Source organism: Anarrhichthys ocellatus, unplaced genomic scaffold, assembly GCF_004355925.1.
Source record: "Anarrhichthys ocellatus isolate YVR2014 unplaced genomic scaffold, GSC_Weel_1.0 scaffold15, whole genome shotgun sequence".
Taxonomy (NCBI): Eukaryota; Metazoa; Chordata; class Actinopteri; order Perciformes; family Anarhichadidae; genus Anarrhichthys; species Anarrhichthys ocellatus.
The window spans coordinates 6,054,035-6,068,274 of record NW_022280045.1 but is presented as its reverse complement, the minus strand read 5'-3'; the positions used below and the strand labels follow the sequence as shown (position 1 = coordinate 6,068,274).

Sequence of the window (14,240 nt, the reverse complement as noted above, 5' to 3'; positions counted from 1 at the left end):
GTGTGTGTGTGTGTGTGTGTGTGTGTGTGTGTGTGTGTGTGTGTGTGCATGCTTTTTGTGAGAGTAGTGTGCCTACAGGTTCCAGGGTCATAGTAAACGTGAGGTAATATCAGTCCCAGCCCTTCCTTGTGTCCTCTTGCAATCTACGGCCCCTACAACAAACTTTTTCCTCTCCAAGCTGGCTCACAAAGCTATACATAATTTAATACAAAAATATATATGTGTATGCTAGAAGTTCAGGATCATTGGTAAAAAGAGGACAAATCACAGTGGATGTAATTTTATTGGTCAAACCCTAAACATCTCTGTGGTGCACTGCACAGCCATAGGCTGGATTCAGTTTTTCCTCCCATTGTGTTTCCCTTAAATATAAATAAAAAAGCATGTTTTTCTTCTGCCGGGTCCCCCAAGCACCATAACACACATTTGCTCACAGCACTGGATCAGTATTACAGCTTAAAGACATAAAAAGAACACAAGCCTCCTATCAGGTGTACTCTCTCACTGATAGCAGGAAACAGATCTGGTCTTTCCATCGTAACTCGTCGTCATGGAGACAGGCCCTGTGAGACCATCTCAACCCACTTGTGGTGAAAGGCATCGTGGGTAAAGGGGGGAGGGGGGTTGGGTGAGGTGAGAAAAACAAAACATGTCATCTTCCAAGGGACCCAGCGGAGCAGGGGCAGGTTGGATGCCACCTAAACATTGTTATTTCATCAGCCTGATGGAGCACAATAACCGGTGTACATTTCACCACCTGAGCTATGGTGTCATTATCAGCCTCCCCGCAATAAATAGCACATGTACCCCCATCAATCTCTCTGTCTGGCTGACCATCTGTGTTGCCACGCTGAAAAGGCAATAAGACCAACGCCTGCTGCCTTCGGATGCTGAGCCAGATGATTGGGGAGAGCATGTTGTCATATCCGTGAGGGGGCTGTAGAAGCAGTAGGTAGGTCTGAGTCATGAGAATATTCATGCTCACAATGGTTACGCCTTTTAATTCTACTTCTGCGACAAGCAAGAGGGCATGGCCGTTGTCTATTTACATTTGCGGAGAGGTGGAGCGTAGCCGGAAAGCGTTAAATACCATTAGCACAAGCGCAGACGTGCACAGACCGGCCTGGTCTACCGCTGCGTCTGTATCTGTTTTGGCTCGCTCCTTCAACATTCACAGCTGTGGGATGCTCGAAGCCCTTTTGTTGTGTCAATGGACCAACAACAGCTGGAGCAGCCGGCTATGGGGCAGCTGGGGGAAAGGAAGAGGATTTGGATACAAGCAGGGGTTAGAGTGTGTATAGAAAGAGAAGATGAATGACAAGGTGCCAGGGAGGAGATGGCATCCAGACAGAAGAGGTTACCAACGAGGGAGTCGAGGAGGAGAGTGGAGAGGAGAGGGGAGAGGGTAGGAAGCGGATGAAAGTAGATGGGAGAAGAGGAGATTTTAGGAATATGGCGACTAATGCGGGAGGGTAAGATTAAGGATTACGTATAGGGTGAGCATATATGGTAGAGGTAGAGTAGAGAGGGCTTTGTCAGCAGGTGATAGACAATGGGGAGGGGTGGATGAACTGAGAATGATAGGGTTAGACTGAGGTCACAGAGAGGTATGAAGGCCCCAGCAAATCCAGCACACAGGACAAAGGAAGCAGACACTGCAACATACGAGGAGTACCTAACGTTTCAGCGGCCGTGCGGCTCCACGCTGAGCAGTCCTCCTAGTTATATTAAAAGCGGCAAATTGAGTTTCCGTAAGAGGAGAATTTACTTAACATGCTGCCAATGGTGCTTGAATGAGCCCTGATCAGATTTTTCTTATCACATTGTTCAATTGAAAAAGGGGACGCTGAAAGCTTTTCTATTCAACGTCTATTACGAGGCGCTTGATAAGACGAGGGCAAAGCGGTGCGAAAACGAGCCCCTATCAGATAGGCGGCCATGTTTTCAGATGAGCTATTTTTAGTGTAGGAGCCGGCAGACAGTAATGTGTTTGAGCAGGTCATTAGCTCAATAAGTGGCTGGAGGAGTCTTTGAATATGTATCTCACCAGATATGCCTCTTTCATTTAGTAAAGGGTAGGTTGTAAAGGAAGGGTCGGCCCCATCGCCACTACTACTCCATTTCTGCCCCTGTATCGGGATGTCAGGGTGAAAGTGCGGTCACGGGTGTTTGCACATATTTATGTGCCGATCACAATGTGGCCTGTCACCTGTGAATACATATTGCGTCTCCCCCGAGAGCATATATGTTATCCTGTGCTCTGTACTTGAGGGGAGACGTGAATTTGTGTAGATATTTGACAGGTTAACAAAGGCTCCCTTCTCATTTGGCTTCCCCACCTGCGTTCTGACACATCGGGCAGAAGGGTGGGGGTCGGCAGAGCTCGATAGGACTAAGGAGTTATTGAATCCCAGACAGGGAGCTTCTGCACAGCTTGTCTAAATCTCTGTACGCAGACAGAGCTGAATTATGTTCAGACTTCCAGATATGTGCGGCATTGTATGTGTTATGTGAGGAAAGAGAGCAAAATACTGATAGAGACCCCCCCCCCCCCCCCAAGGCTAGGGGCTTAACAAGAGGGGCAACATCTATTAAACCAGCACTTTATGATACATTTGGTTTTATTGAATTTTGCCGCATTCCTACCGACCCCTCAATCCTCTCTGTTTAAGTGTTTTGCCTTCTTGGTCTGTAGATGTATTATTATTGCATTAACTCTTTTACATGCCATCAGAACAGTAAAATACTGAACGCTAAAAAAGGAATTAGGCCAAAGCTAAAGTTAAATGAAATTATTAGGACGTCTGAGGACAAAAAAGACCCTCTTAAAAATGTACCATTGCGGCTCATTTCACGGCTCACTAGAAAAAGGATTTTTATTAATACAGAGGCAGTACGCAGAGAACTATTTCGGTCTGTTTCTTGTCTTAGTTGTTGAGCAGTGGCTCCATTGTTCTGGTATTAGTTCAGTCAGAGCTTGGCCTGCTTGAGCTGTTAATCCCAAATCAAGTGCTCTGGCTAAATCAAAAGACCTAATCCTGCATTAGCATGAATTTGTCTTTAATTTTCTTCATGAGGATGTTCTCTCTTCTTATGAATTATTGTATGCTTTCCCTCTCCCCTCATGATGCGCTGACATTTCAGCTGCCGCTCCAAAGGCGGCACGATGAATCAGAGGTGGAGGAGACATGCCTTTCATTGGTTTCAGCTGACCTTCATGTTGTTGTTTTTTTGTGTCTGCAGAGTGCCCACCCTTGTTGAGTGAAGCCCAACCTGTATCTCCGTCATCTCCAACCAACCCACGGTGGTGCCATGCCTCTGTCCGGGACAGGTGGAGTTCTAGTCCAGACCAGGAGGCCTAACCTGGGGCTCCGCATTTGCCCCTCTCCCCTGAGGGGTCTGCTGCTGCCCTTGTTTATCCTGTTAACCAGCCCTTTGAGCAGTGTGTGTGGAGCACCAGGTATGACTAACTTTATCTGTCTGTCTGTCTGTCTGTCTGTCTGTCTGTCTGTCTGTCTAGCTAGCTATGTCAGTATTTTGCAGTGATAACACATTGCTAGCTGTAGGCAACCTTTCTTTCTCTTTCATAGCTGAATGGCAGCTGGTATATTGTCAGCAGTAAATGCGATGAACAAAAGGTGTGAAGACAAACGTGTGTGTAGGCACCTCCTGTGCGTGTGTCAAAGGAGTGAAACCAGGCCTGCCAGTCCATCAGCTCTGGACTGTGGCGTTGTTAATATGTTTTGATAACCCTGTAGGTCACATGAGCATGTTCCTCATCATCTCGTTGATTGCAACATTTCCACAGATTACCTGCCTCGGTAGTCCACACACATACACCCACACATACACACACACACATGCTCAGACACACCCAGCTGTCACTGCTCCGAAAATATAACCAAGCTAATTATTTTTTTTGGAAGAGGATGCAGGCTAAAGATGGGGAGAGCACTTCTCGCTGTTAGGAATGGGGATTGTCTATTTTTCATTTTCCATTCGTGTAAGCAATCTGAGGCCATGATCTTTTGAGAAGACCGACGTCATATCGGAAATATTTTTATATTCAGTGAAGAGTTAGAATTACACAACAAATAACTCTCAGTTGAAGATCTCTGCCTTTGGACCACCTACAGACAGTGTGTCTCTGCAGAAGGGATAGTGCTGTAAAAAAGCACTCTCCCATATCTCCCTAGCGTTCTCTAATGAAGAAAAATTGAAATGAACATGTTTTTTTTCTTCCACCAGCAATTCGTTTTGCAAATCTTCACCGTATTCTTTACTGTTTCTCCTGCAAAGTTTATCACATTTTTATGATTTTGCACACACACAGAACGGGAACATCCTAGTTCACAGGTGTACAATAAACTACGCTGTTAGGCTGTGTTGACTGTAAAGTCACACAGATACGGAACAAAATTACCCAAAGGTATCACAACTTTTCTTATCTTTTCTGAATTATTGTTTCCACCCAATAGGGCCTCCTTAAGGAAAACAGACAGTAGTCCTAAAAGGTGAGATTTCTATCTCCTTAGAGTAGATGGCTCAAATGAAATCTCTTTCACCTTTTTGAAAATTAATGAATTCATTACAGAAATGATACTGTTTGAATTCTATGCAAAACATGTCTATTATTTCCCCCACAAAAATGATCCATATTCAACTTTCAGACACAAACAATGTCAAAATCATGCAAATCTAGTTATGAATAATTCCTTTTAATTGTTTATCCTATGTGTACACATTTCCGTCCTTCAACTTCACAGTGTACTCCAACCGTGCTCATCATCTTTGTATCACATAATTTGTTTTGTTGGACACATTTGGCTGTGAGATGCAAACAGATTTGACAGCAAAGACACACAAACAGGAAGAGATGCATTACTAAAAGAGGCTAAAAGGCTTGTCAGGCCACGGCTGGTTTGTCATTAATACTGTGTCTTTAAAGCACCAGTTAATGGAGCATTTTAACTGGAGTTACACTATTTTCTCCAAAATAACTTTTCCAAAATTGACAAATTAAACCTGTACAAAATACTTTTCTCTTTAAATGGCATGCTAACTACACTATTATACTATACCTGCTGGTGGTTTCAGTCACATCTGAGCACATCAGTACGTCAGTCAGGTTACAAAGGTGTTTCATTAAAAACAGACCAGTGGTAGATCAGTGGTAGACCTGCCTAGTGCGACAGAGTGAAACCTACTATTAAAGAGAGAGAGGTCCTCATTAGTCCCTCGTTTTCCATGCAGGAGCTTTCTATAACCTGCAATTCATTACAAGTTTCTGTTCAGTGTGAATCCATCCACAGCCAGTGCCTTGTAGTGCTTTCCCCTGGCTTTAAGAAGAGGCTTAAGTGGTAACATTGCCACTGGGCTCCATTTTGCACGAGGATTGGTGGTGAAGCGCATTTAAGAGAACACAGTTTTGGACTCAATATAAAGCCACTGAAACCCATGTAGAAGTCGTAAGACGAACATGAAATTCATTCATAATCCCACAGCCAGGAGAAGACAGTTTTCAGCCATGACATTTTTGTGGGGACTTTTGATATTTCACATTCTCGCATTGTTGGCAGGGGGAAAAGGGCAATTTGCTCAACACTTAGTGTGCTTTTGTAAAGAGTCGAAGAAGCAGGAAATATCCCGCTCTTGAGTTCTAAAATGGTGGGCATAAATTTGTTCTGATTGACTATACTGTGCCAGCTTTTTGCTTCTTCCTCTTGAGGATTATGGCAAACGTAAAATGAAACCACTTTATTTCTGACATTCAGAGTTTGTCTTTCAGAGGCACACATTGCAGCATGCATGCACAGGAGAAGTCTTTTTACACAGTGTTATTCCACTTACTGTCAAGGCATTGCGGTGAAACTGGAAGGTGGTCTGAGTGGCTGTTAGCTAGTGAAGTGAGCCGAAGTGGGAAAATGTGCAAACAGAATCTGCTGGCGATTGTTTGATAGGCAGTTTTCTGTTCCTGTTCTGTCTTGAGAGCAGAAGTGAATCAACACAGCAGGACCTCACCCACCCAGACACAGGGGGAGGAGAGATCCAGGTTGCTATGGTAAGGGTCATCCTGATGGATGGCAGTGATTCTGTAGCTGAGGAGGAGTTAAGCTGGGCACCATGGCAACAGGCCACAGACGGATAGCGCACGGGGGGGCGCATGAAGTTGTTTGATTGATCTGACTCAGCCACTGTGAAAAATATAGGTTCAGTACTCTTGGCTCAATATCGGACTTAAAAATTGCTAATTTCTTGCAAAAGGTAACAGCTGCACTTATATATCCCACATTAGATGCGTCATGGCAGAAGACAAATAGTTCCACCGCTGAGGCAGAGCTGGGAATCAAAACAATAAGTGTTGGTTCATTGTACTTGTTAAGATTATTAGAATTTGCAAAAGAAAAGTGCAAATCCCCTCATATTAGTTAGAGAATGCAGGCACAACATGGCACCTCTGATATTTATACATTTAAACCACTTATATGCTGTGAATGTGCAGCTAACACTTTTTCTACCTGTGAAACACTCATGTGTCATGACAGCCTGTGCTGCATGCAGTACAAGGATAGCCTGCCCTGGTGGGGAGAGAGAGAGAGAGAGAGAGAGAGAGAGAGAGAGAGATGGACAGACAGACAGAGAGAGAGAGAGAGAGAGAGAGAGAGAGAGATGGACTATCAGAGAGATATTCCTCTGAAGCCCAACCCCATCTTTTATTTATGACCCACAGGAAGTCCTTCAGTGTGTCCTCTAGATGATACCCAGGAAGTAAGCACAACATGCAGCCATCAGAACACAAGTCAGCCTGACCGGTCACTGACTGAGTGAAATGGGGCGTGGTCAGCAGGGGGTCGTTGCCGGCTTTGGAGTCAGTTTGATGTACTCTGGATGTTAGGGTATCAATTTTCACACTAGTGTTTGTTTTTTTCTCTTCCCCTCTTCCTCTCTCTCTGTCTCTCAGCTCCCCCAAAGTTCACCAAGATTCCCACAGACCAGATCGGAGTGTCAGGGGGTGTGGCATCATTTGTGTGCCAGGCCACCGGCAATCCCAAGCCTGTCGTCTACTGGAACAAGAAGGGCAAGAAGGTCAACTCCCAGCGTATCGAGGTGGTTGTCACAATGCACAATGGTCAACTCCTACTGCGGAAGCATCATGAATACAAAGTAGTATATGATAAAGACATGTGGATGTATACTATTGGTTATACAGTATATTTCGAGATAGATAGATCTTTCAATATTTATTCGTGCTAGATCAGATATTGCTCTTTAAGGTGTAGTTCAACATTTTTTTGTGAAATAGAGTTTGATGATAATATTGGCACCACTCTCTTGTCTGTAAGCTGAATATGAAGCAAGATCCATGCGTTGACAAGTTTAGCATAACATAGCGATCAGTAGCACCATGCTACTAGTTGACTAATCGACTCCTTTCGTTAGCTATAAAGTTAAAGCACAGACATGAGGGTGGTGCAGTTTTCTCAGCTAATTCTCGTCAAGTGAGTTCAAGCACATTCCCCAAAAATGATATTAAGAATATTAATTTGACTTCAAAACGACACAAATTGCAAATGTAATCATTGTAGACAAATGTATTGCAACATAATCACAGAGCATTTTTCAAAGGTGTCAGATAAAAATGTGGATCAGATTGCATATTGAAATGCACATATTGTTGTCCCTAAGCTATATGCTGTCAGGCAGGCTATTCCACAGAGCCGTGCAATCACATTAGAGGACTGATTTTGTATTGATGAACTAATAAGACCCAATGGTTAGAGATAATGTATTTCAACCAGAGGACCCATATTTAAGCTCCCCATGTTGGTAAGTGTCTACCTCGCTGCAGTGTCTTTGTGCAAGGCTCTGAATCCCTGCCAGCTCCAGGACGATAGCTGAGCCTGACCTCGTGGAGGGGAGGGCAAGTAACAAAAAAAAAGAACAAGAAAATCCTTTTACGAAGTATCGCAGTATGATTGTTATCACATTATTACGGTAAAACAAAACTATGCAAAGTTAATGATTTACAACATTGTAGTTTACTATTCTTATAGTTCTCCGTCTGTTTACACTGCTGTGACTAATGTGTCTTCTCCTGTGGTTCTGTGGCCGTCCAGACTGTAGAGTTTGATGAAGGTTCAGGTGCTGTGCTGAGGATCCAACCGCTCAGAGCACCTCGCGATGAGAACATCTATGAGTGCGTGGCACGCAACAGCGAAGGAGAGGTGTCTGTCACTGCAAAGCTGGCCATTATCAGAGGTGAGACCCCCCCCCACCCTCCACGCACATTTCCATTTGCACACACCTGGTTGCAACCGTCGTCTCCGGTTCCCTGAGCTGTCAGTTGTAGATATGAAAATAGAGCCATACCACACCCTGCCTTCACAGCAGGCTGCAGTGCACTGTTCTTTTTATAGTCCCTCTGAGTGCGACAGAGCGTGATCTGGCCACAGAGAGCCCCAGCTAGCCTGCTAGCTAAAGGGTACTTCAGCATCCCAATAGCTGGCCAGAGTGAGGGTGGCAATCTAATGTGCACTGCCTCCTAGGAGGGAAACGTATCCAATGTGGTGCTCCAACATGCTTTGAGCTAAAGTTTGTAGCATGTGGCTGCAAGCCTGGGATCTGAGCACTTGGCTTTCGCACAGCACAGCTGCAAAGGATGAGGAAATAGAGGGATGGCCGATTGGGCTGGTACTACATGAAGAAAAGTCAGGGGATTAGGCCCCGGTTTGGCAGACAACTCATTTCTGCAAGGGGGAAATTGAGGAAGAGAAAGCAAGAGGGAGGAAGAGGTCGAGGAGAGGTGAGAAGGAGGATGAGGAGGTTGGAGGCGAGTTAAGTAACACTACAGGATGGTGTGAAACAATACAGATGAAATGGGATGTCGGAGGAGTGGTGGAGGGGGTGTAGAAGTGCAGGAGATGGATGAGGACTGTGGAGTTGGCAGGGCTGTGTGGTAAGCAGAAGGCTGGTGGCCCAGGGAATAGACTGCTGTCCATCTGTTACCCAGCCCGTCATCTCTGCACACACAGCCCCAATCTAAAGCGCATTACCACATAAACTATACCTCGAGGGCAAGTCTCTCAGTGTGTGTGGCCGTGTGTGGCTCTTCCTGTTTGTGTAAACTGTTCTCTTACTGAGATCTGTGTACCATGACATCCCCTGTCCCCTCTGTGACAACATAATTCACTGTCTTTGATTCTTCCTCATCAGCTGATAAATACATGACAGGACTGTGGTGAATTAAACAATATTTAAACCAATCTATCGAGCATTGAACGATGTTAGTAGCCATAGTTTGCTTTTTCAAACACCGTATACGGATGCACAGATGCTCTGCAGACAGTTAGCAACAGAGGATATGGTTCTGGAAGTATTTCTTCCCTCTGTGTAGAGTGGGCAATACAATATATGCTGGTTAGAACATATAAATCTGTCAACCAACAGATTTTATTTTTGCCATATGGTGTTATCTCTGGGTGAATCTGGGTTATTGTGGGCAATGCTGCAAATCAAAAAGCAAGTTGTATGGCAGTATTGGATTTTAAATAGGTATTTTAGATATTTAATTTACTGGATTTGCCTAAAATACATTACTTTCTGGTTATTTTATCCATGAACAATTTCGAAAAAATTGCCAAGAGGCTCCTTGGGAGTCATAGTTGACTTTACTTTCCTTTTTGCATGTAAAAGCAAAAAGTGACTTTTTTTTAAATTAAAAAAGCAAATATTTTCTTCTTTTCTTCTTGTTGCTCAATGGAAAATGTACTTACATTTACATTGACTTACCTCCACTTCACAACTCTATTCCTTTTAAAAATATAACTCCGTGCTTCCAACTATTTGACAGTTTGCTCCCGAAGCCATACACCTCTGCAATCAACTATAGTGATAAACTGATGTGCTGTTTGATAGAACAAGCCATCAAAGAATGCTGTTTGTGCACAAATGTCGTGTTCTTTTCGAAACACGGTTCAATGGAGAAAAGGTTCAGCAGCCACTGACGACGAAGAAAGGAGACTTTCCATTACTGACCAAGAAAAGTCTTTTCATCCCCTGATGTGTTTCATCGCATGATTTTCTATCATGGTTGACCGACACTAATAGCAACGTTGTGCAATGTGAGGGGCCAGTGGTTGGCCACAGGATATGCGCTACTGCTCTGTAGGCTGCCTAATGGATGGAGATGTGGTAGGTTATGGTCAGGGAGGCTTTTGTGCCTTCAACATCATCATCACACATCACCCATCCCGTCCCATTACCTTCTCGTCTTCCTCCTTTCTCTTTTCACTGAATATATCTTTCTGTCTTTGACTAGCAGCCTCTTTTTTGGCCCACAGCGAAGTCTGTTTCTAATTTCATCTCTCTTGTTTTATTCATTCTTTCATTTTCTCTGCCATCTATTCTGCCTGACCCTCACTGTCTATCCGACTCTCTTCCCCCTTCTCCCTTTGCATTTTACAGGCTCTCTGCTGCACCCCCCCCTAACCCGCCCCATCCCCTTTCCACCCGAACTGCTCTTTTCTATGGACACTGCAGTTGTGTTGTTCTGCCTTCAGGAGATGTGAATATCTGCAGTTCTGCATGTTTGAAAAACCTCTGGTGGGCGAGAGATCCTCATCATTGCAGCAGTGTATGTGTGTGCATGCTCATGGATTTCTTTGCGTGTGCCTATCTGTGTGTTTGTGTGTGTGTGTGTGTGTGTGCGGCTGGTTTGTGCAGAGTAATCCAGATTATACTCACCTCTCAGTGTCCCATTTTAGGAGAAAGGCAGGCGAGGGATGGGGGAGGAAGAGGGTGAGAGAGAGAAGGGGGAGGAGAGATGTTCTGCCACCACGGCACACACCCTTCATATGAACAACAAAGTCAGATCAGTGATTCCCCCCAGGCGGCAGCTGCATTGGCAGGCCGGCGGCTCAAGCAGCATTTCGGTCTGGAAACAACTGAGAGTATCAACTCAGCCTGCAAGAGGATTACACTCCCTGAGTGGAGAACCGGCTCTTTCATCATATGCACCCTTTCGTCTGCACAGTTTTTATTCCCTCCCTCCTTCCTCTTATTCTTTTTTCCTGCAGTCTATTCTTCTAGTATGTTTGTATGAAACAGTGTTATGTGTGAGATCATCAGGTTTTATGTGTCTAGTCTCCGGCTGCTGGATCTGTGAGGAGGGCCAGAGTGGGGCTCAGGGTGGTGGGGCACATGTGGGGTATTTGGTGGGGTTCATCTACGATGCTAAGTCCGATTCGGCATTGTATTGTGATCTATTATCATAAAGGGCCATTAGCATTTAAAGTGCTCCCCTTCAGCCCTTCTGCAGTCTATAGGAGTCAAAGCATTACAGCCTCTGAAGACTGCCAAGCGCTGGCAGATTAATCCTGAATCAGGCTCCCTCAGATCGGCTTTTATTTGGGCTTCTTTCATCCACGTGGTCATTCCCCGCTGAAATGAACGGAAAGATGAATAGGCAACCGGTTTCCTTAACCAGGACAAATGATGATTTTCTGTGGGGAAGCTAGTGTGTGTGCATGTGTATCTGTCTTTGGGTGACTGAGGGAAATACAAAGAGAGACAGGAAAAGAAAACCTGGCTTCATGTTTGTTTGTTTGCATCAAATGCATTATGTGTTTTGACTGTGTGTGTGTGGGTATCTGTGTGTCTGTTTTTCCTAGTATTTGTGTTTTTGTGTTGCTTGCACGCGCATGCATGAATTGCATATTTGCCCAGATTCGGTTGGCTCCAACGACTGTTTTCGGGCACCAGGCCTGATTGCCCTTCTGCAAACACAACCAGGCCAAAATGTGAGCTCTCAACCTCTTGATGCACACAAACACACACAAACACAAAGCTGCAGGGAACAATGTCCGTTGGTCATTGCCAATGTTCCCCCAAAAGCTGTTGACACACTCAGTGTTTATACACACATGGCGCATTTTTCCATAGGCCGTCTTATCAATTTAACCAGGAGATGGAACATAAGTGGTGCTTTTGTGCAGCTCTGTTTGTGTTTGATAAATGATTCATTTGGTGAAAAGTGTGATCAAGGCCATGCCCGCAGTATCTATTTCCAGCAGTCGCTGACTCATCTAGGAGCCTGGCTGAATACCTGTAGCCCCCTATTCTCCTCTCCAGTGAACTGTGCGTCAATGTCCAGTGCAACTATCTGTCTGCTGGGTTATCTCTATCTGCAGAACAGCAGAACAACTGCTGTGTGTTAGTTTACATTTTCTATCCATCCATCCATCTGTCCATATTCAAGTGTGGCTGTCAACCCCCAGAGCTTCACCATCATTTCTCATTTTTACATTCCATGGAATTTTCACCACACACAGTTTATTCTAAAATAATTATATTAATTGAAAACAAAACAGAATTGAACTATAAATTATTAACACGTTTTATAGAATCATTTCATATATCTTTAGAATATATTTCTATTGTTTTTTTTTATCAATATCTAAAAATAAATCCATCCATCTCTCTCCCTGTTTCTCTTACCTCTCTCTAATGTTTCAGTCCGAGGTCCACCTTCACTGTATTTGCAGCATTGATAAAGACCTGACAGGAATACTGAGCCCACCCACCCCCACACGCATACATGCACACGCCCCGAGCCCGATGCAGTGGTGTGCTCTAATTATCAGCCAGGGAGTCCATGTAGAAGTAGCCGGAGGGGTGATAAAAAGACCATCTGAACCCTCTCATGAGAGGGGTGTGGTGGGGAGGGTTGGGGAGGGGGGGGGGCAGAGGGGAGCAGATGTAGGTCTGGCATTTTTCTCGCCTCGGGGGAACTCGCCTCCTGACCTCCCCATCGATCTACCCCCTTCTCCTTGCTTTCTCTTCCTGCGTGTTTCATCAATGGCCGTACCACTGGCCTCCATTCAGGAGGACCATTAGTATTGATCAGTCGGGGACGGTGAAGAGGGAATGCAGAGGTGTCCCCTCCTTCCACTTGGGTCTCCGTTGGCTGATATCAGAACGTTGCGTGCTGCAAGGCCTGATCTCCACCTAAGCTTTAACCACAGCATTCAGACTCATCACCAGACTCTCCTCTGAGCTTTGATTGCTCTCTTGCTTTTTGCGGCACTTCTCCTCTCCATCCTCCTCTCCGCAAGCGGCTTGACAATCCTATCTGTCAGGGTTGCTCCAAAGCTGATGACTGTAGAACGAGAGAAAGAGAGCGATAGATCCTATCTCCACTCAGCCTCTCATCCCCATCGCAGAGTGTTTGGAGACAGATGGTACATGTCTGTCATGTGGTTAGGTAGGAGGAGGCCCGGAGAAGGAGAGGAGCAGTTGATGCGGCCGTGGTCTGCGTCTCGGACTGTTTGGCTCCAGATTCGTCCAAGATGCCGGGCTTGAGCGAGCAAACTTTTAGGGGGTTTTGCTGTGCTTGACAATCAAGGGGCTCTTGTGAGTTTGATTTATTAGCCGAGCGAATTGCCATCTTCATAATTGCTTTGCAGCTGTAGGAAAGTGGAATATATAATTATAGTTCCAGGTATGGGGGAGGTGTCTGTGTGTGTGTGTGTGTGCGAGAGGGATAGAGTGGTTAAAAGGGTAAGGAGAGGAGGAAGCAGGAGTGGTGATGGATGCTTGATTACGTGGCTGGCCATCTGGACTGTTGTCACCGAGACGCTTAATCCCATTCTCCACAGAAAGTGTGTGCGAATGTGTGTATGTGAAATAAAAAGCAACTGCTTTTCTGCATGCACACACCTTGATTTTCCTGGATATGTGTCGACGTGTCTGTACATTTCTCTACCCGTATCGCACAAATCTGTGAAGATGCAAATGAGAACATAGCCATAGAAACAAATATGTACACACACAGAGACACAGGAAACACACACACACACACACACACACACACACACACACACACTTATCCACTGCCCCACAACACAATCAGACATATCCAGACGCTATGCAGGCACATCCCAGACCAGCCTCTCTAATCGTTGGTACATTTTAACAATTACTGCTAACAAGTCCTTATTACCCCCAGTGCCCTGCCCCTCCTCTTGATCCCAGCTTCTAATTGCTGCTGCTGTTTCTGAGCAGCTCTCTGCATAGTTATTAGACAGGAATCATTACCACCACATAACACAGGGCCACACCATGGGAAACTCACAGTTCACTGCCACCAAACACCTGTTTTTCTACTTTTTCTAGGTAAGGAGTGTACTGTATGCTTGTGTGTGTGTGTGTGTGTGTGTGTGTGTGTGTGTGTGTGTGTGTGT

General features: G+C 45.0%; 1 protein-coding gene across 13 annotated transcripts in view; it reads left to right on the top strand.

Annotated features, from left to right (window-relative positions):
- The window catches only part of ptprsb (protein tyrosine phosphatase receptor type Sb), a 63,800-nt gene that overhangs the window by 10,437 nt on the left and 39,123 nt on the right, over positions 1-14,240 (top strand). For 7 of the 13 annotated variants that reach the window (XM_031855220.1, XM_031855221.1, XM_031855218.1 and 4 more), the window contains exons 2-4: positions 3,244-3,460; positions 6,962-7,110; positions 8,118-8,259. In XM_031855220.1, the coding sequence (XP_031711080.1) occupies positions 3,313-3,460; positions 6,962-7,110; positions 8,118-8,259 (439 nt within the window). In that variant the 5' untranslated portion in view covers positions 3,244-3,312. The remainder of the gene's footprint in view (positions 1-3,243; positions 3,461-6,961; positions 7,111-8,117; positions 8,260-14,240) is intronic. The other 6 variants (XM_031855226.1, XM_031855225.1, XM_031855224.1 and 3 more) reach the window with 1 other exon arrangement.